General features: G+C 35.3%; 1 protein-coding gene and 1 long non-coding RNA gene across 3 annotated transcripts in view; one reads left to right on the top strand and one right to left on the bottom strand.

Moving 5' to 3' along the window:
• Positions 1 to 1,545: 1,545 nt before the first annotated feature.
• Positions 1,546 to 23,631, bottom strand: part of LOC128211046 (E3 ubiquitin-protein ligase TRAF7-like) — a 54,754-nt gene continuing 32,668 nt past the window's right edge. Inside the window, exons 11-21 of one of the 2 annotated variants that reach the window (XM_052915449.1) lie at positions 22,630 to 22,703; positions 22,030 to 22,084; positions 21,558 to 21,610; positions 19,736 to 19,804; positions 18,277 to 18,399; positions 17,483 to 17,605; positions 17,185 to 17,301; positions 14,854 to 14,973; positions 13,651 to 13,782; positions 5,113 to 5,232; positions 1,546 to 3,666 (exon numbers count right to left, since the gene is read on the bottom strand). In XM_052915449.1, coding sequence (XP_052771409.1) covers positions 3,655 to 3,666; positions 5,113 to 5,232; positions 13,651 to 13,782; positions 14,854 to 14,973; positions 17,185 to 17,301; positions 17,483 to 17,605; positions 18,277 to 18,399; positions 19,736 to 19,804; positions 21,558 to 21,610; positions 22,030 to 22,084; positions 22,630 to 22,703 — 998 coding nt within the window. In that variant the 3' untranslated portion in view covers positions 1,546 to 3,654. Of the gene's footprint in view, positions 3,683 to 5,112; positions 5,233 to 13,650; positions 13,783 to 14,853; positions 14,974 to 17,184; positions 17,302 to 17,482; positions 17,606 to 18,276; positions 18,400 to 19,735; positions 19,805 to 21,557; positions 21,611 to 22,029; positions 22,085 to 22,629; positions 22,704 to 23,631 lie in introns of both variants that reach the window. The other variant, XM_052915440.1, reaches the window with a different exon arrangement.
• LOC128211135 (uncharacterized) lies at positions 9,155 to 12,823 on the top strand. The gene is made up of 3 exons (XR_008257217.1): positions 9,155 to 9,292; positions 11,512 to 11,580; positions 12,518 to 12,823. It is a non-coding gene; the product is annotated as an uncharacterized LOC128211135 (long non-coding RNA).

The raw sequence follows: 23,631 nt of genomic DNA on the forward strand, positions 1-23,631 counted from the left end.
AAAAAAACTGTGTCGAATGTAGCTCAAATTGGGAAATAATGCACCTGCACTTTGTGTGACATTTAAATTGGTATAAACAAGTTTTGGCCCTTGCCTTAGTTATCATCATTTGTCTGAAAAATATTGTGTCACATGTTTCCCCAGAAGTATTGCACTTACACACTATGAAAGTTTATAGGAATATTGACAAGCATGATAAATGGTGCACAATTTGCCTGACATTTTGTTAAATCTAACAAAAGTTATGGCCCCTGACATAACATAAATGGTAAGAAAAATACTGTGTTGCATGTAGCTCCAAAATAACTTATGCAACCTTTAACTCTGCACAATAGATATGGCCCCTGACATTACATAAATGGTAAGAAAAATACTGTGTTGCATGTAGCTCCAAAGTAACTTGTGCAAACTTTAACTCTGCACAATAGTTATGGCCCCTGACATTACATAAATGGTAAGAAAAATACTGTGTTGCATGTAGCTCCAAAATAACTTGTGCAACCTTTAACTCTGCACAATAGATATGGCCCCTGACATTACATAAATGGTAAGAAAAATACTGTGTTGCATGTAGCTCCAAAATAACTTGTGCAACCTTTAACTCTGCACAATAGATATGGCCCCTGGCATTACATAAATGGTAAGAAAAATACTGTGTTGCATGTAGCTCCAAAATAACTTGTGCAACCTTTAACTCTGCACAATAGATATGGCCCCTGACATTACATAAATGGTAAGAAAAATACTGTGTTGCATGTAGCTCCAAAATAACTTGTGCAACCTTTAACTCTGCACAATAGATATGGCCCCTGACATTACACAAATGGTAAGAAAAATACTGTGTCGCATGTAGCTCCAAAATAACTTGTGCAACCTTTAACTCTGCACAATAGATATGGCCCCTGACATTACATAAATGGTAAGAAAAATACTGTGTTGCATGTAGCTCCAAAATAACTTGTGCAACCTTTAACTCTGCACAATAGATATGGCCCCTGACATTACATAAATGGTAAGAAAAATACTGTGTTGCATGTAGCTCCAAAATAACTTGTGCAACCTTTAACTCTGCACAATAGATATGGCCCCTGACATTACACAAATGGTAAGAAAAATACTGTGTTGCATGTAGCTCCAAAATAACTTGTGCAACCTTTAACTCTGCACAATAGATATGGCCCCTGACATTACACAAATGGTAAGAAAAATACTGTGTTGCATGTAGCTCCAAAATAACTTGTGCAACCTTTAACTCTGCACAATATTTATGGCCCTTTAGGCTTCACTTGTAAAATCAATAATGGTTGGAAAAATCTAATTGCTTACAACAAAAACAGAGTGATGGACGGTTTTATAACACAGATGCTCAGGTTTATAATTCCCAACTATGTCATTTAACCATTCCTGTGTCCAGGTGGCGTCCACGGTTACTTCTCACTACATAATAACTCTAGTTGACAATTCTCTGGTTTTAATGTGGCAGTTACAATATGAGGGTAAAACATCGGTGTAAGAACAACAAAAACACAGTTGCTAAATATTTCCATACATTTATTATGATTTTTTTAAGAATACTAATGTATTACATGTAACAAAAGTAACCAAAATAGTAACATTTAGTTTATTTATAGTTAAACATGCTACTTTAATGGTATTGATAGCATCTCATCGACACATACCGCAACCTTAAAATGCCCTTTTCTAAATGAGGTATCCATTAAAAGTATTGTTACACAATTGAACCTAGTTAACTATTAATAGCAAATACGTTATAATCATAATCCTGGAGATCTTGCTTGTGCCTGTTGAAGGGTCCGAGTCTGTCATGATGTATAGAAACAAACTTGAGGATGTTCAAGTAAAAGAGCTACTATGTAATTTCAAGGCACTTTATTCTTTTCAATAACACACCTACATGTAAATTGTAACATCAATGACTTTATACCGGAAAGATGTTTTATCAAAATATTTCATTTACTTTTTAGCTTGCAACCAAAAAATCTAATACAATTTGCACAATACTAGTAAACCGTTTACTATAACAGTGAACTGTTTTATAAATGAATTTGAAACGAAAGATATTTTTGGTACGTTTTCAATAATGAATAAACAAGTATAAAAATGACATTAATCTGACAACACACCTACATGTAAATTGTAACATCAAAGACTATATACCGGAAAGATGTTTTATCAAAATATTTCATTTACTTTTTAGCGCTTGCAACCAAAAAATCTAATACAATTTGCACAATACTAGTAAACCGTTTACTATAACAGTGAACTGTTTGATAAATGAATTTGAAACGAAAGATATTTTTGGTACGTTTTCAATAATGAATAAACATGTATAAAAATGACATTAATCTGACAAATTACAGAATGAAAAATGATTTCTCATTTACTTAGGTTAATAAATCGAAAACTGTTAGTTTAAACTTGAACGAATCAGAAAACAAACGGGCACAAATTGAAAATCATAAAAAAACTTTAGGGGTACAATATATTTCAGGTTTCCAAAACATTCAATATATATTCATAGATATTCTGGAAATGCTTTTACTTCAGGGTAAAAGATTGAAGGAATGAAATTGTGACATACACCTCTATATTTATACATTCGAACCCTGTTGGCTTCAACTCCTAGAAAATACCTCAAGCCTCGGGAAATTTAGCCAAGCGAAAATGCTTATGACCAGTATTAAGAAATTGGTCCTTAACATTTGAGTCAAGTGAGTTCGAGCCAACAGGGATTCAACTGTATATATATGTTTATATGTATACATATACATGGAAGACATATACATTGCACATTCACCAGAGTTACTACACACACTGAACAACTTAACTGCCTAATACTTGTAGAAGGCTAGCTGCAGCTTGATCATTTAAAAGAGTCCAGAACTGAAAAGCAGTTACGCAACTATTTCTGAAAACAACATTTTGATTTCAAACATCAAAGCCAATTTTGACTATTATTTTTGCACAGATGAAAGCTCTGTAGTGCAGCGAAAAATTCTATGCTGTAGTGGAACAGTAAAGTTTTTTCTTGAACACTCTTGGTTCTGAATACGTTAATATCATCTACATCTAACTACACCACAGAACAACTGTTCCCTACTAATGTGTATCTAGGTTTTTTGCACATGTCCTTGGCCTTACACCTTTCTTTGACCTTGACCTCCATGTCATTTTGCCGCTTCTGGAGGTTTCAGCTATTTCCTGGGTGTCGTCATGTATCTAGTGATGTACGGTTATGTGTCCTGGGATCTACTTTGGTGTTTTGATTAAGGTAGATTGTTTTAATTTCATGATGTTCTTTTTCGCAATTTCGTTTTGGCATATGATTATAATGAGGTATAAAACTCCCAATGCTATATTTCTTCCAATGCCATATTTCATAATAAGAAAGCAAAGGAAAATTGTAGTATCTCTTTTATTTTTAAATTTGCAAATATCTGATTGACTTGCGAAAAATCAAGAAAAATTATAACAATCTTCATTATACCATCTCGACAAACATACACACATCTTCGCTGTCCTTTTTCTGTCTAGCTGGCACATCTCTGGAGTCAGATCATCATCATATAGGGCCCTTGTAGCCCTGTGGATCAGGGCATGACCGTCCATCAGATATTTTGCAATCAGCTCGTTTTATTGCCACACCTTAAAGTAACCACACCTTAAAAGTATAATAAAAATTAAATGTGTGTACATTAATTTAATCATTCCTTCATCAATCCTTGTGGAACAATTTCTTATGTCATTGAACTATGTTGGTACATTGTTACGTGAGGAATTATCGGTCTAAAATTCTGATATGAGCATCAGTGTAGATGTTAATACTTATTATTTTAATAATAACTGGGGATGGCAACGAGAAGTAAAATTGGTATTCGAGTACTCGGACAATCTTTAGATCGAGTACTTGGGTACTCGATTACTCGGAAAAAATCAATTTGTTTTTGGGAAAGACAAGATCGTGTATACGTGTATCGTTCATGACATTGATTGCACGTTGGTCGTATCATTGGTCATTTTCGTGTATAAATTAGACTTGCATTGTGTACTTTAACAGAAATTAAATAAAGGAAAACAAATGTTGTTTCAGGCTTTTAATTTTGTCTTTTTCATTTCATTTCAATTATTTTATTTATAAGTATGCACTGCAAATTAGCTACAATTTAGCTGGAAAATTAAACCCGGATTTTATTCGAGCGTCTAGATAATCGAGATTTATAAAGAACATCAATCAGAATTACAATGAGCGAACATTAACATCTTACATAAAAAAGTAATGAACGAAATATTTCGTACTGTATTATTGTTGTTTACCTCGTTAATATTCATAATTCTTGATTTTAGATATCAACCAAACAGCTAATGATAATCATTGCAAAAATAGTTAAAATACACCCATACAGAAATAAATGCTCGTAACGGTCGCTACACGGTCGCTCGTTAGTGTCCTTTGTTTGGTAAAAAGTCACTAATTGGTAAACAATAGAATTGTGTAGGTGAAAGTACCACTATCAAAACTTTGCTAATTGACATTAGTGCTAATTGGAAATCGGGGCCCTTTGTTGACAGTTTGCAACTCTCAACAAATTTATTAGGGTCAATTGTGTACACAGCGGGGATTAGAGGGACCGTAAATTGTCCTCTTCGCAACTAACCAGATCTGATACTTCGTCTGTAAATCGTGTATTTGGTGATTTTTATTAAAAAAAACCCATCCGAGTACTCAGGTAGTGATTTGGTACTCGAGTACTTGGACGTTCGATCGAGTACTCGGGTACTCGTTGCCATCCCTAATAATAACTGACCAACAATTTTTAAACTGGTAAAATTCATTTCAAACAAAAGATGAGCTCATTGTTGAACATTTCCCCCTTCACCCCTCAAAGTGGAACATTTTCCCCTTCACACCTCAAAGTGGAACATTCCCACCTTTACCCCTCAAAGTGGAACATTTCCCCCTTCACCCCTCAAAGTGGAATATTCCCCCCTTCACCCCTCAAAGTGGAACATTTACCCCTCTACCCCTCAAATTGTAAAATGTTCTCCTTCACCCATCAAAATATTCTGTGTAACAAAATATGAACCACTGACCTTGACAGTATTATCAACAGCCCCAGAGAATATTCGTCCCTTGGATACAGCGAGACTGGCCACGCTGCCCTGGTGTCGGACCAGTGTCTGTGAGCAAATCATGTTGTCCATACTCCACACCTGCAAACATATTTAAAGTTACAAAACTACCGTATTTGTCCTCTTGGGCATACCATGTGCATATTTTTTTCAGACCATATTGTATTTAATTGTCTTTATTTAGTAAATTGTGGTATGTTGGTAGTCATGAGGTTGGAAGTATAAATAAACTTAAAATAGAAAAATGATCATGAAAATAGTTTCATTGATGGAAACAAGCAGAAGTCTGAACTCCTAAAAAGGTCAACAACATAGGAATACTGAAATGCTCACAATCATTCTTCATTTAGAATGACAGAGGAACTGACATGGTGAATGCATGGAAGATTATAAATGGGTGGCTAATGTCCATCAATCATCAGATCTGCCAGCTTTAGCCGGCTGCTACCAGGAAAAGCAATCTGCTAAACTGCTGTACATCAGGAATTATGACTGTTTTTACACATAATCCCCATATCTGAATGTAAGGCTCATTCTGAAATATGTCCATACAGCAGTCAAGCTTTTATTTAGAAGTACATTAATTACTAAGATCAGGGATCTACCTAATTAATTATTATATACCGGTACTTCTTATTGGCTAGAATAATCCCTGTCTGTTTCACAGAACGCAATAATGGGTTTCATGATAAATATAGCATTCAGACACATAATTTGAAATTTGTCTCTATTTTAAGCTGTAAGCTATCCTGTCATTAATCCTAGGCATGAACAAGGCAAACAACCAGTTAAATAAGTTATAAAACATCACAACGTTGCTGCTTTATTGCTATGGAAAAATGGGAGAATTTTACCTGCTTTTTCAAAGACAAGCTGTACATGTTAAGTCTATTAACAGTAGCACAGTCTTGCACAATTCAGACCACAATATCCCCTTCTAGCACTTTACCACCAAAGGAGAGGGATGTTAATAATAATTCCTATATATTTCTCACCTTCTTTCAGTGTTACTGCCACCATGCATTTCACATAAAAGATATACCAGTATTATAAATATATGATGGCAACAAAGCAACTACACATATATGCTGATACTTGAAATTTTATCGAAAATTATGACAATTCAGCAAAAATCTAATGTGTAACCTTATGCGATGTAAATAGGATTGTTCACATCATTTCTTCCACAACAATAATACAACAATTACTCCTCTAAATGGTTCCACAAATGGCCCCTGGCTGTCATACTCATTTTTGGCCATCCAAAAACACTAAAAAATGGTCCCAATTTCTAAAAATATCTATTAAGCTTCATTTTCAATAAAATTTCTTTCATTAGCCTCATGCAACATTTTCATGCAACATTTTATAAAAGGAGAATAGTACTCAATTTATATTAAAACAAAAATAACTAGAGCTGTCACAGGAGTGACGAATACCCCCAAATGCCGCCTGGACACAGGAATGGCAAACCATTCCTTTAAAAAGAGGCCATAACTCCAAGGTTACTGCACACTGCATCTTCTTTTATCATGCATTTATTGTTTTATTTTAATCTGTTGAGTAATTTAGAAGTTGCACTGCTGACAAGAAAAACTGGCCTTTCATGAGTTATCGTCCGGAAACCGATTTTCTATTTTTAGTAACAGTGACCTTGACCTTGGCCCCACCAGCCCCAATATCGAACTTGACCTGTATCTTCTGATGTTACACCTGTGCACCAAAAATTGTTCAAATCTGTCAAGCCATTCATGAGTTATCGTCCGGAAACCGTTTTTCTATTTTTAGTAACAGTGACCTTGACCTGGGCCCCACCAGCCCCAATATTGAACTTGACCTATATCTTCTGATGTTACACCTGTGTACCAAACTGTATCTTCTGATGTTACACCTGTGTACCAAAAATTGTTCAAATCTGTCTAGCCTTTCATGAGTTATCATCCGGAAACTGTTTTTCAATTTTTAGTACCGTAAATGACTGGGTATTAGACGCACTTTTTTCCCTCAGTTTTTGATGCAAAAAAATGCCTGCGTATAATACCCAGTAACAATTTTTTGAACTTTTTTTCTGATGTCAATTTCAAGCCGAGAGTTTGTTTAGATTTATGTAGAAAGGGATGTTACTCGCGTCATATTGATCGAGTATATACGGGTTAAAACGGCAGTTGAAGATCGGGATACGGTATATCGTAAGACGTTTATAATTTCAACAAAAATATTTTATATTTGGACACCCATAATTATTTCCCAAAATAATTTATTTTGCGTACCTAATTTTCGGACACCCAAAGGACATCAATCATAACTTTCATAGTTACCAAGTTTCACAGACGAAGAATATTGATTTTTATCTTTACACTGCCTGGCTAGATTACCTAACCGTATACACCACTGTGACAATTTAATTAGTTACTACCCATCCTAAACGATTTATTGCCTGTTGAAAAGGAAGTGTGATATATTTATTTGAGGATTAAACAAACAACAAGGGCAATCAAGGGATTAAGAAAACATCGACATGGCATGTTTGTAAAACGATCAGCCAATAAGCTTTCAAACTTGTACCACACTTATAGACTGTATGAAGCAATAATCGTACAGTTATACATTAATCCTGCATAGCAATGTCCATGCTCTCCACGAGATCCTCGTGGGCATAACTGTAAGTTATGTGACGTCACACAGAGTGACTCTTTGATCTGAAGCCGATAGAATGTGTTTATTCAGTTCAGTGCATGTATAAAATGGTGTTTTAATTAACTTCATGAAGGATTTACACTTATAGGCGTAATAAATAAGTTTATGACCATTGATTACTACGGATAAATTAATAAGTGGTAAAAAGCAAACATGAAGAAAAAAGGCAGGTTAAACAAACATGTAAATAAAATGTAAAAATGATAATTTTCTATGTATTCGGAGAGCGAAAAAAATAATTAATTTATGGTGTCCGAACTCTTGTGAATTACGGTATTCAATATTATTTTGAATAATAAATTGAATTAAACAATAATCAAACTTACATATAAAAAAGCAAAGTTGGGCACTGTCAAAATATTTTTTGCTTAACATAACTTTTCATTCTCGACAGTATGGTTTTAAAGATAACCATCGCCATTTTCACGAAAAAATTTTTTTTTTGTCACTGTCAACAAACATGGTGGCTGAAAATGCCGGACGATTTTGACATTTTTTCTATGCGTCTTTTAACCAAAAACATAGATTAAAAGTTTTTTTCTCGGATTTTTCACATATTTTTTTCCCTGCGTCTAATACCCCCTATCGTCTTATACCCAGTCATTTACGGTAACAGTGACCTTGACCTTGGCCCCACCAGCCCCAATATCGAACTTGACCTGTATCTTCTGATGTTACACCTGTGTACCAAAAATTGTTCAAATCTGTCAAGCCTTTCATGAGTTATCATCCGGAAACCGTTTTTCTATTTTTAGTAACAGTGACCTTGACCTTGGCCCCACCAGCCCCAATATCGAACTTGACCTGTATCTTCTGATGTTACACCTGTGTACCAAAAATTGTTCAAATCTGTCTAGCCTTTCATGAGTTATCGTCCGGAAACCATGAAAACAGACTGACTGACCGACTGACTGACAGACCGACCGACCGACCGACAAGCTCACTCCTATGTACCCCTCAAACTTCGTTTGTGGGGGTATAATAAAAGTATGCTGAGTTGGTCTGTTACCCCAGAGATCTAAGCCAGAAGCAAACCTTTTATGGTACAGGTAAGTTTATAGCTGCCTTCACAATAATGCAATCATTTTCAATATAACTTCAACTTAAAAAAGTACATTCAAGACAAGATGAATATTCATCAATGAAGACCTTCCAAGAACAGTTTTAAGCCAATAGACAACAGAAAATCTTCTCTATTCTAAAATAGCCATGAGTTAGTTATTGGTGATCTTAGCCAAGTTAGGCTGAAAGACTTAGAATTGCATTACCATAAGCACCCAAGAAGGCTGTATAAAGGGCCGACTGAGGAGAGCTGACAACAGAGTACGGAACAATAGTTGATCAGCATTGGTCATTATAGAACTCGGACGATCACAAAATACAAACATGAAACTTTCTGGATTGGTTTTATGTTTTCTCTGTTTGTTTATAATTGGTTCTTCTGGTGAGTATCATTTTCATTTTTAGCATGATGTTTAACTTATTTTTGTTTGTAACTGACTCAATGACTCAAACAAAAATTTACACTGCATGATAAAAAGTGCAACTTATTTTATTTAATCCAACAACAATGAATGATAAAATGACAATATTGTTCCATTTTTTTTTAACTTAAAGTTAATATTGTAATACATTGTATTGTTAAATATTTTTTTATGTCTTTCTCATTCACAAGCATTACTTAATATTTTTTTATGAAAGTAGGAAGCTATATATTTTTTAAGCTTGACAAAATTGACATTAAAAATACGATTTAAGCTTCTTAGCAGTTGTTGTCCAGCATAGTACTTGTATTTTTATGGTGATTTTCTGTAAAGCCAAGAATCATGAAATATAAAACAATGGCATCACAAGCAGATGGCCTTGCCACAAATGTGTATGTCCTCATTGTAAGCAATCGTACAAAGTTTCAGGTCAATATCTTGGAGCAGGTAATAATTAATGGTTGTGGTTAAATATTTTTCATGAATTTTTTTACCATTAAGGGGCACACAGCCCTACAATTAATAAATCTTGCAAACACATATGAATATGTATTGTAACTGGTATTATGTCTTACAAGTCTTCGGGAGCCAGATGAAAACTTCGCATTAACATTATTTTGGATTAACAAGTAAAGAAAATGACAGCCTCGGCCAATTATTAGTCAGGTAAAACATTTAGTGGTAAAGATTGCAATGAGGTTACATGTTACAAACATGTTGCATCATTCAGTATACATGTTTGTTGAATTATTGTTCAATGAATGTATATTGCACTTTTTAATAAAACAACGTGATACATGTAAAACAAAATGACACATGAATGTATTTGTAACAAAGCACAGTTGATATAATTAAAACATGTTTAAATACATTACGCGCTCATAATAATCTTGTTCAACATGTTTAAATACATTACGCCCTCACAATAATCTTGTTCAACAGCGGAAGAGATAGACATTTCAAATAAAATTCAGATTATGTAAACCAGCCACTTTGTACAAACAACACCACCCAAAACAAATTGCTCATTATCTGCAATTGTTGTTTATTACATATACACTTGCTCAATGTCATTCTTTAACAAGTGCTAAATTTGCTTTATTTTCACTTCAAATCGATGATCGCTAGCTGTCACAGTATAATGTGAAAACTATAAGATCAGACGGATTTGGAAAAAAATGATTGAGAAAGGCTGTGAAATACTGAATCAGAAACATTATTTTTACTTTGGCATAGTTCCAGACAATCATGGAACATTACTGAATCACATTGAAGCCAAAGTATTTCTATCTAATCTAAAAAAATGTATTGCAATATGAATGACAATAAGGTTAAACCCATTTAAGCCATTCTCAATCTAACTTAATGACAAATATTCTATGTGTGATCAGAAAACTTATTTGATTATCGCATACAGTTGTAGAAGATATTTCATTTAAAGGGAGATTTTTCACATCAGACAGAAGATTAAAAAATTTTTCAATACAATTGAGACACATTAGCCAATTTGTTTCACCATTTTGTAACAAATGTGTCTATACTTCCAAGTTGACACTGCAAGATATTGTTATAAGCACACAAGAGGGAAAACCTTATTTACCAGACAAATGTGCAATGTCAAAAGAAAAAGTTAAACTTTTAAGTAATTTGATACATTTTGCCTTCTTGCAAAACATAATAACCACAAGTGAATAATGTAGGGTTTTAGCCAGGCTTTAAAAAGGACAGGGTGATGCAGAAAAGGGCACATTGCATTGGGATGTGTTTAATTGAAGTAATTTTAGGTTTAAACTACCAAATATGTGACGTGTATATGTATTAATAATTTAAATATAGGATCAAATTAAAAAAATAAGACTCATATTTAGTATTCCGCAAATAAATCTATGAAGGCAGAAGGGAGCCCATGCTGGTCTCCATGAGAGCAGACGGGTGCTAGCAAGAAAGGGCAGGGTGCAGCACCCTTCCATCACTCTTTAACTAAAACTCTAATAATGTCTCTGGCATATCACTCTGGCCATGCCAAAAACATGCAACATTTGCTCAGACATTATTTTTGTCCACATCTCATTCATGCTCGATTAGAAGGATCACATTACATGCTTTTATCAAACGAAGCTTATTAAACGCTTATAGAAATGCAAGATCAGTATCATGCAGTCTAATGATGATTTTTCAGGCTACAGAATTCTGCCCGGAGCCGACACATATGAACGAGAAGCGAGAATGAAAACTGTTCAGGACATTGGTAAGTTCAAAACAAATGTTTGAATTGTCATGTACTCTACCACTGCACATTCACGGTTTGTTTATTTGACAAAAAATGTCTGGAGTCAGAAGTGGCTAAAATTTTGGCAAATGGTGCAAAAACATCAGGTGCTATATGAAATTACATTAGAAACTAAGACCATACCACTTTTTTTTTTAAATGAGAATCTTTGGTCTTATAGCAACTTTATTGATTTAATTTGTATGATAATTAACATTGTTATTACTTGGCTAATCATTATCACATTTTTTCAACATGTTCCTTTTTCATGCTATATCATATTTGTTCAAACATACAATATACATGTATAATATCACTAATAGAGGAATTTGTATACATATCATAGATATATTGTCCATTCTGTAAGTCATGCTGATTATCAGGGGTTTACAACAATCCAGAAAACGTGTCCATTTGCCAAGGGGAGGAATCAAATGTGTCACAAAGTGAAACAACTGCATGACCATTCCCTAATTGTGTCTGACAGTTGCTTTTATCCTGCATTAAGATGGATGATAGAGTGATTTGCACTTTCTTTCAATATATGCACTATTTAGTAGCACCTCACCGAGAAACTTCAGATGTCAACCACAATGAAACTTAACAGCAACAAGAGTACCACAAGGAAAGCAAATTATTGTCTGTTATAATGGTTCAAAAAGGGAATAAGTCTTCAATTGTTGAAGTGTTTTGGGCATTGCTACACATGTGCATGTTTTTTTCCTTCAACATATTAATTATGTACTAAGTTTCCTTTGAATATATTATCCATCTTTTATTTACGACCAAGGATTTTGCATCACAAAAACCTACACTAGTTTTCATCATACAAAGGACTTGCTTACAAAGACAATAATTTCAACCTATTGAATGTATATGTTGCAATTGTTATGAGTAAAAAACCCTTCATTTCCAGGTGAGGCCCAGGATGGGTTTGGGCAGTACCCCCCAGCCCGCAGTGACTTCATGAAACAGCTCATAAACTACCTCAACTCTGTTGGGCGCAAGTAATCTCCCCTGACTACAACACACTACTCCAACCTTCCAATCAAGACAGGAGGAGGGGAAAAATGAACTCAAAACACAATCCTTTATGACTGGCACAAACAGACTTATACATATTAGACTACCTCTACATGAGCTCTGTTGTGCAAAAAAAGTCACCCTGAATAGACACACCAAACTTTTAGAATTAAGTACAAGACCAACATTAATCTACATGTTCTCCAGCTCGACCCTTTCTCAAGTTTCTGCTTTGGAGTTCAAACAATGAAGTATTAAGAGAACATAAGCAGTATACACTAGCTGCGTGGATCAGAGTTTTAAACCCCCCCACAGAGTTCCCCATATCTCTCTTTTTCTAACATTCGGGTTACAGCACCAAAAGCAACTACAGAAGGAGAGGCTGATTACCATTGACCACTTGAACAATACCTCTGATCACCATTGATGATGTGAATTCTGATCACAAATAGAGATGTTGGCATTAAACGTCAAGATATATTCAATATCCATAGAACTATGAAAAATGGGGGGAATACTTTAGTATTTGTTAACCATGGAACAATGTCAGATTTTCTTTAACAATGTTTAGTTTTGTTTGAATAAATAAAAACAAATCTAATTCTGTTCTTATTTTTCAAATTACTTTACCTATGAGTTACATCATTTCAACCTCAAAAGTTATTACAAAAGCGCTGGGAACTACAGACATGACTGCTTTTTTTCAGTTGAACCATAGGCATAACATGACAATTAATAAATATTGAATTTTGGGCCATGTAACACTTTTACATTTAACCTGGTAAATATGTGAACAAAGCTGCAAGTGACTGTCTTGGATGGTTATTTGTAATCGCTTTAGTTTTAGTTTTATATATTACCAGTATTTCATACTGTTGCTAATAAAAATGATCTTTTCAATAATTTATATCCAAGAAAATCCACCTATTATTCCTACGTTGTGTCTAAGAATTTCTTTGATCGCTAAGGGAGATCACTGTATAGGAGACTAATGATAATGTTTTCAAGAGTTATGTGGCTACCTACCCGGAGTGATCTATCATATGAGGCACTGAACACGCGCACCCCCGCAGGGGTTGTGCAGGCTGCGAGGGCGTACACCGTGCCTGAGTGACCTCGTAGGGTTGTGATCGGCTGCTCACCGTCTGTCTCCCAAACCTATAAGAATGAATCCATGTTTACTGGAAGTTTAAAATGGAAGTGTTCCATTCTTAGTCTTAGCTTTAATTTAAGCCTGACAAACTTACCAAACAACATTCTTTCTGATTTCAGTGTTCTAAGAAGAGGTCATTAGCTTGTACCACTAAGTTAAGCAGTTAACCTTCTATGCATTATAAAGCATTAGAAATTTTGCATCAGGCCTAAAAAAAGAAAATGTCTGTTTCGGGTAACCCAACCCTATCTATAAAAATGCGCCGACCCTAACTATTTTGTTCCGTTTCTGAGCAAAAAAAATATTTGTTAGCGAAAAGAGAGTTACGAAGGGCGGATAAATGCAACTTTTAATCAGAATTATTGTTTATATGATAAAACAAAGTCTGGCAATGACAGTAATGTAGGAAAGACTGCCATGTGCAAGAAAACACTCTGAACTTAGGACAGATTTTGAAAAAAAATAAAAAAAAAATTAAAAAAATCCCGACCTACCCTACCTAGAAATTTTGGGAAGGTTACCCTAAACAAACAATTTTTTTTTTTTGGCCTCATCTAAAGTGGCCAAAATACCGTACACAATTTTTTTCAAGGGTATCAGTACAGATGACTATGTTTCATAGGGATGAAAGGATTGACCCCAATCTTATGCTTATAAAATTAGTAAGAACATTGACCAAAGGACTCGATTTAGGTGCTGGGTACATCGGAGAATATGAAAGTGCAAAATATACATGTAATCAACGCTGGCAATCATTATCAGGTTAAGAAACATGAGCAATGCCAGTCTTTTTTCATCAGTCGATCATGGGACATCACTAAATTAACCGCAGTTATTAAAACTAGAATAATTATCCTTGCAACACATTGTCAGTGGTTACATATGTACAGAGTTTCATGTGAATATCTTTAACATTTTGAGGAATGACCAATGACAAAAAAATGCAAAACGTTGATGACACAAAGGCTATGACAATTCCATTACTTTTTTTCTTTCAAAGGACAGAAAAGCTAAAATGAAGTTTTTTCCTTAATATTTAACTATTTATTTAAGCAGAAATAATCTGAGCAAGTTACATGTATGACGTTCTCATATGTGCCACAGAGGACATGATGGCTGGTAATGGCGATACTGTATACACTCCCCCCTGACGTCTCCAGCTGACGCACACACTCCAGGCGGTCTATATCCCAGATCTGAAAAACACAAGGGGTTTCAAAGATAAATGATCTTGATTGGTCCATTAGAAGGTACATTAACTCACACCACCATTTTGAAGGTACATTTATTCGTACCAATGGAATGAGATATAATCAGGACTCCCTAAAATCTTCTTAAAGCAATGAACAGCTTGATAAAAAGTCAAATGTACTTTAAGAAATGTGGCCATCTATGCAGGTTTACATGTTTTTTGTGAAAGGCCCCTGAGCACCATTGTATTTCGGAATCTCAGCAGTAACTTCAAAATCTTAAGTTTGTAGAAACATTACAGATGGCAAAAATTTCCTTAACTCAATACAACTAAATACATTTCATATAAATACATGTAAAATATTTGTAAGACACCAAGATAAATTGCATAACAACTGAGATCTCTGGTAAAACAGGTCCTTCACATGACACGTTATCTCAATGAGGGTATACTATTGTACTTAATATCCCTAATAGAAACTCAAACATGGAGTTTGTGCATTTGACCTTGACCTACTAGTTAAGTCCCTTGGTCTTGGGTCACTGCCTATAATCATGAATATTTCGTTACACAATATAGTTACATGATTGTCCTCCATATATGCCTGCCAGGTAGTCTTACACTAGGATTTGCACAGGGGATGTGTCTCCTGTTGGTAGAGCCCATCTCTTTTCTAGAAATGGTCAACATGACCTTGACCTTGACCTTATGTGTCATCTAATGTGTTGTAAATGGGATTGTTCACATCATTTCTTCCACAACAATAATACAGTAAATTCTCCTCCGAATGATTCCAGAGAAGGTTCCTGACTGGTCTACTTTCTGTCGGCCAATCAAAAAAACACCAAATGGCACAGTTTTCTAAAAATATCTGAGATGATCTTAAATTTGGTTAATTTATGATTTTACCTTATACCTATTGGCCTGATAGGGGTCATTTATTCAACATGACCAATGTGCCAACCAAGTTTAAAGACTACACCAAGTTGTTCAAAAGTAATTTAGAGGAAAAAGTAATCCATATGTGTCTCCCCTGCTTCTTAGGCAGGATAAAAAAGTGTTTACAATCAATTTTTTTTTTTGCTTTCAACACTAATCTTTAACTTCAACAAGATTGTGATATTTGGAGAATTTTGCTCACGAAACTACAAGTACGAGCCACAGTAAAGTACAATGCATTTCAAGTTCTTCCATAATGTGATACTGACAACTTTAATTCAGAACTTTGACAGACACATGATGCTAATGGAAAAAATTACATGTTCAGAAAATAACATTCACAAATTAACCATCGGATGTTTGGACAAAACCAACATTTTGCAATAGAAGTTGGTATCAACAAGCAAATTTGACAACTGATATCACCCGCTCCATGATGAATTCTGGAAGAACCAAGCATTTGAAGATTGCAATTTAAGGAAAAAACTGCAAAGAATAATTTAAAAGATGGGAAGGGCAAAATTCGATTTTGAAATATTAATCCATGGAATGGTGAGGAAATCCTATTGTAAATGAAAAGGTGTATTTGAGGGAAGTTTAAAAGGCAAGTGGGGCAAACTCTTTTATCTGATATTTTTAAAAGATACAAAGAATACTGACCAAGAAGTTAAACTTGCCTAATGTAGCTAGACAGTAATTTAATTAACAGTGGAATAAGTGTTTAAATAATGGTAATTTTCTGTTGAGCCTATGTGGCCTGTATAAAGTTGCCATGTTTTATAATTGACTCTCCAATAGATAATACAGATACCTGTTTAACCACAAAGTAGACATTATTGACCTTGTCCTTGAATTTGAGAATTATGAACACTGATAAATTATTGGTGATACTATTCTTGGAAGATGTGAGCTCCGTAAACCGACAGGACTGTTTTTAAAGCGGCACACTCTAAGATGTTTTGACAACTTTCTTATTTTTTGTCTTCGAATGAGCTTTGAAATTTTTGCGTCAATGTCTTGAAACCAGTGATATAAGACTACTGGCAAAAGATCAGATCACAGTTTTCATAGCCCCCCCCCCCATTTTCTACCCTCCTTTCCAACAACCGGTTATCTTGATGGTTTTTAATAGTTTTGTAAAATCCACTATAGGGAAGGTTTCCTGTTGCACCCAGGGCCCACATCCAGTAGTTGAGCCCATTCTAATCCTCCTCAGCTGATGGTTGTGAACATCTTACAACACCACCAACACTATCAGCCACCAACATCTAGTTACCTTGATAGTTTGGTAAGATCCACTATAGAGAAGGTTTCCCGTGGCGACCAGGGCCCGCACCCAATGGTTGAGGCCCGTCAGCTCCCTCTTCAACTGGTGGGTGTGAACATCCCACACCTGATCATTATAAAGCAAAATCATTTCATGGATTAAGGATGACATTTATCTATTCAAATTTGACTATAGCTAGTTGTTCAAAGCTTTGCAAAATTGAGCAAAACACCATAAAAACATTTTTGAAACAATGTTCTAGCTATGTGATATGGGCAGGATATTTATCTCTGAACTCCCAGCATACCTTGATGACCTTGAGCGATCCACTGAAGAGCATGTTCTTGGCTGATGCGAGGGTGCATACAGGGTTCAGGTGGGCATCAATGACCTTCACCTTTTCAAAGTCATTCTCCTCTATGTTCCAGATCTGTAATGATGATTTTTATATTCTCATCTAAACATACATGTAACTATAGTTGAACGCATTACAAGAATGTCTGCACTCTTATGAGTGTGTACTGTTTTTGTAACTAATCCTCATTTTATTAATTTCTTGTGTTACAAACTCTGTAACAACATACCATATATGTTATTTTAAATCTGTATATAAAGCCAGATTTCACTATACAAGTCAATATTCTGTGCAGGAAACCTGTATATGTCAAGTATCTGTCTAAATGTATCAAGAACATCTTAATAAGAAATTACATTAAATAGTAGTAATGGAATCTGGTAGAGAAATATGTGGCCTTTTGGATGCCTGGAGAACCTTTATAATTTTGGTCAAATTTGGACAGGTTATATGTCCAGAAAATAGTATAAAAAACAAGCTTTTTTGTAATTTTATTGTAAAAAAGGTCATTTCCAGTTGAAGTAACGAGCAAAATTCAAATTACTCACACATATAACCCTTATAATAAAAAAATGACCAAATCTACATCATACATATTTAGTTTACTTATAAGTAACCAGTAAGCCATACACTTTCAAGTGAAAGGCATCAACAATTTACATAATGGTTAACAGCGTCCACCAGTGACCAAGCTGTCTTTTGGATAAGAAACTCTAAAACTTATCATCATTCATTGTACCACATACAATAATGGAGCAGTCCTGTGAGCCGCTGAACAACTTGTTTCCATAGGTACAGAGGGCAAGAACAATCCCTGAGTGGCCCTCCATTGTCTTCAGGCAACGATACGTGCTCCCCGTGTCCCAAACCTGCAAAAGAGAACAGAGATGTATCGCTTTAGGGGTCAGCTCCAGAGCACTCGATATTTGTCTCTTTGCCAAGAACGATTTTTGGTGACATGTCTGCATAAGAAATTTTCAGCTTAAATGAATGATTATATCTACATTGAATTTTTGGAGGCGTGTCTTAACCATTCAATCTCTATTTCTATTTTCAAATATTTTGTTATTAACAGAACATGCTTTTGAAAGGGTAAATAGATCTTTAATGTGATCCAATTGAATAGCAATTATCTACACAACTCTCCTCAATAAAGAACCAGAAATACTCAAGTCTCCAGTAACAAGGGTATGCAAGCATTACAAAGAAATGGCCTTTATATGATTGTTAATTCCCCTGCTATTGTCTTGTCTATAATCCCTTGACCATTCAACGCTTCTAATATAATACAAAATAAATAAATCAAATGCCAGATGAACAAGAAATATTTCATAGTATTGATCAAAAACAGTGTAGTCCCTTTGTTGAAGTGGAGACATAAATATTATTGAAAGAAAAGTATTGTATCCTATGCTCATAGAATTTATCTACACAAAAGTTTTGTTTATTATCTCAAAGTATCCCTCTATAAATATATAGTTAAACACCCTTATTCTGAACACTGTTTATCCAAAATTATCGCTATTTCAAAATTAATTTTTGGTCCCGATTTTACTTCTTCTTTGTTTAACTAAATTTTTAATCTTTAATCCGAAATTGCTAGTCCGAAATAATTGCTATTCCGAAGTAAAATTTACAGTCCAGACTTGGTATTTCTCACCTATATATCAATTCTTATTTTGAACTCTATCGTCTCATAGTTTTTCACACAATACTGCGAATGCACTCAGGCATTGGCTCGAGGTGACAATGGAGCACAATTAGCGCTTGTTAAAGAATGACATTGAGCACACTTATGTTACAAACATCTATGTCAGAAAATGAGCGATTCATTTGGGTGATGCAGTGTGTTAATAATTACAATATCATTTAAATATTTCAATCTCATCAGATTCGATCGCCGCATTGCCCACTCGACCCGAAACAATCCGTGCTATGTCCCGAATGCATACATGTGATGTCATTTTGTCATAAATGTTTTATGTTGTTTTAATAAAGAAGTATAATAACAAATTATTTGTCATTTATTACGCAATAAATCAACAAATATTTTTCTATACGAAAGTTCACTCGAACAGAATGTATCGTATTAATAATGTGTAACCTACATTGCAATATTCACGACTTAGTTTTTCACGTCATCTATAATTCGCGAACGCTATCATTTTCTGAAAATTGTTAATCCGAAATATTGCTTTTCTGTACCTTTATGGTTTTGTCTGAGGAGCCACTGAACAGATAGTCACCAAACAGACACAGGCACCAGACTGGACCCTGCAATACAACAATACTCAATAGTCAGGCACCAGACTGGAACCTGCAATACAATAATACTCAATAGTCAGGCACCAGACTGCACCCTGCAATACATCAATACTCAATAGTCAGGCACCAGACTGGACCCTGCAATACAATAATACTCAATAGTCAGGCACCAGACTGGACCCTGCAATACATCAATACTCAATAGTCAGGCACCAGACTGGACCCTGCAATACAACAATACTCAATAGTCGGGCACCAGACGGGTCCCTGCAATACAATAATACTCAATAGTCAGGCACCAGACTGGACTCTTCAATACATCAATACTCAATAGTCAGGCACCAGACTGGACCCTGCAATACAACAATACTCAATAGTCAGGCACCAGACTGGACCCTGCAATACATCAATACTCAATAGTCAGGCACCAGACTGCACCCTGCAATACAACAATACTCAATAGTCAGGCACCAGACTGGACCCTGCAATACAACAATACTCAATAGTCAGGCACCAGACTGGACTCTGCAATGCATCAATACTCAATAGTCAGGCACCAGACTGCACCCTGCAATACATCAATACTCAATAGTCAGGCACCAGACTGTACCCTGCAATACAACAATACTCAATAGTCAGGCACCAGACTGGACTCTGCAATGCATCAATACCCAATAGTCGGGCACCAGACTGGTCCCTGCAATACAATAATACTCAATAGTCAGGCACCAGACTGGACCCTGCAATACATCAATACTCAATAGTCAGGCACCAGACTGCACCCTGCAATACATCAATAGTCAGGCACCAGACTGTACCCTGCAATACAACAATACTCAATAGTCAGGCACCAGACTGCACCTGGTCCCTGCAGTACATCAATACTCAATAGTCAGGCACCAGACTGGACACTGCAATACATCAATACTCAATAGTCAGGCACCAGACTGGACCCTGCAATACATCAATACTCAATAGTCAGGCACCAGACTGGACCCTGCAATACATCAATAGTCAGGCACCAGACTGGACCCTGCAATACAACAATACTCAATAGTCAGGCACCAGACTGGACCCTGCAATACAACAATACTCAATAGTCAGGCACCAGACTGGACCCTGCAATACATCAATACTCAATAGTCAGGCACCAGACTGGACCCTGCAATACATCAATAGTCAGGCACCAGACTGGACCCTGCAATACATCAATAGTCAGGCACCAGACTGGACCCTGCAATACATCAATAGTCAGGCACCAGACTGGTCCCTGCAGTACCTCAATACTCAATAGTCAGGCACCAGACTAGACCCTGCAATACATCAATACTAAATAGTCAGGCACCAGATTGGTCCCTGCAGTACATCAATACTCAATAGTCAGGCACCAGACTGGACCCTGCAATACAATAATACTCAATAGTCAGGCACCAGACTGGTCCCTGCAATACAATAATACTCAATAGTCGGGCACCAGACTGGACCCTGCAATACAATAATACTCAATAGTCAGGCACCAGACTGGTCCCTGCAGTACATCAATACTCAATAATCAGGCACCAGACTGCACCCTGCAGTACAATTATTCTCAATAGTCTGGCAACAGACTGGACCCTGCCATTAAGTATGTGTTATAATGTACTGTTTCTAGTATACATGATCCATTTTGTTCTTCAATGTTCTTGCATGCCAACTCTGACAATGACACAGAGGCTATCACAATACCCAGACCTTTTCAACTCAAGTCTTCTCACATATTTACCTGATGCCCCACAAAGGTTCCTCGGCATTTAAACATCTGCTGAGGATCATATGCTGAAACAGAAAACACACTGCATTACTTGTATGTCAACATAATCAAGATCAGCTACAGTTACCACAGGAATGGTTAATACCCTTGCCCACAGTCTGGACGTGGTAATTTATTTATTGATTTCAGACAGATATTAGAATACAAATCATAATCAACGACTCATGATTGTTTCAATGGAAGTAATTCTGATGTTTCACACATTTGTTATCTTGTCAGCCAATTGTCTTTTTTGCGTCTGCTCCTTATGTTATTAAGCAACAGTAAGTTTTGGGTTTTTGGGCTTCTCCGTGCAGTTTTTATTACAGTAATTTAATAAAAGGCTTTCTCTAGGAATATGAAAATCTCATAATAGGCAAGTGCTTTTGCTTTATAATTAAGTAAAACAAGGGGCCCCTCGGCTAAAACATAAAACATAACTTACCTCCCATTACAGACTGCTGCTGGCTGAGATAGCCATTGATATGTTGTAATTCATCCTGGATTAAATTTACATACATACAGTTTACAATCAAATACTATACTGCCATAAATATCCAGCTGAATAGCATGTTCAGCTGAAAGAGATTCACTGTTACAAATCAGCTTCAATAAGGATTTATTCCAATGTGCTACAGTGTTACACAAACTACATTTGAATAGAAGGGAAAATTGGTTTCTTCGGCAGTAATCTTCTTTTTTTTATTTCCATCATACTGAATGGAGACAGAAAGTAGCAAAGCTTGGAATATTGCATTCTAGTCAAATAAATACTGATGAATCATATCACAATATGTGTTGGCAATTATATTGCACTATTGTGCCTTTAAGGCATGTGTAGAACTGTTTCAAAATGTCTTTGTTTTTGTAAAACATTATAAAAATTTACATGCATTTGAATATATAATAAGTTTACATTAATTACTTTTAGCTTAATTGGTATTAAACAAGTACTGGTATTGGTTTGTAAAGGCCTTGAGTAAGTACGGTACCCTAAATGGGAATCAAACCCACAACCTCTAGGTTTAATGTGTGTCATACGTACAGCGATGACTGCATATTCCCTTCTGGAATCGTCTATTTCACCCAGTATTTTACTCTGACTGTGCTCTAGTAACTCTGGAAGTAAAAAAGGTTTAATCGGAAATCATTTTCATAGTGCACAGTTTTAGTACATGTATGATACTGCATGTGTTTGGAAAACCAAATTCTTTAGATAAGTTTCAGAGGATTATGAATAAGAATCAATGACATTTTCTGTGGAGTTTTCAAAAGGTGCACAAAACTTATTGAAATCTTAAATGAAACATGTACATTTCGTGTATTTGTGTCAATACAAACTTTCATTTTTTATATTTAAACCTTCATGTATTAAAACACTTTCAACACCAAAAATAATTTTCCAGCCAGACAGAGCATTTAAAAAGCAGACAAATGAGGACTTGCTTTTATCTTCCCATATGGCATGGTACACCAATATGAGGCAAAAGTTAGAACAATACCATTTATTACAGCAGAGAAGACACATTTGGAGGTTAAATATTGTTTGTGGGAAAAAATGATGTTTTCTTAAACAAAAACAAATCTGAGAATTTGGTGCAAATCATTTTAGCAGATTGCAATAAATGTTTCTCGTTCATCATTGGAAATGGCACCAAAAGCTGATATAAAATTCATGGAACAGACAGCAAAGATTCTTAACTGCAATTGTAACTTAAATTGTTCCAGCTGATTTTAACCTTGTTTATGATTGACTCAGAAAAGGTTCGGCCTCTTAATTTGGTAACAACTTTAATTTGTTTCACTTCTTTTAAGACTGGCAGTAAATTCCATTTGATAAAAAATATCGTTACACGGATTAAAAGTTTAACATGCTTTTTTAAACCAAACAATGCACAAGGTCACATTAGCAGTCTCATTATATTATATAAGTTCCCTGTATCCTTTTCTCACCATTTTTTAAAATAATTTTCGGTGAAATACTGTTCTATTGTTGTATATTTCACTGCTGTTATTTTCAGTACTGTTATTTTCACTGCAATGAAAA

Source organism: Mya arenaria, chromosome 2, assembly GCF_026914265.1.
Source record: "Mya arenaria isolate MELC-2E11 chromosome 2, ASM2691426v1".
Classification (NCBI taxonomy): domain Eukaryota; kingdom Metazoa; phylum Mollusca; class Bivalvia; order Myida; family Myidae; genus Mya; species Mya arenaria.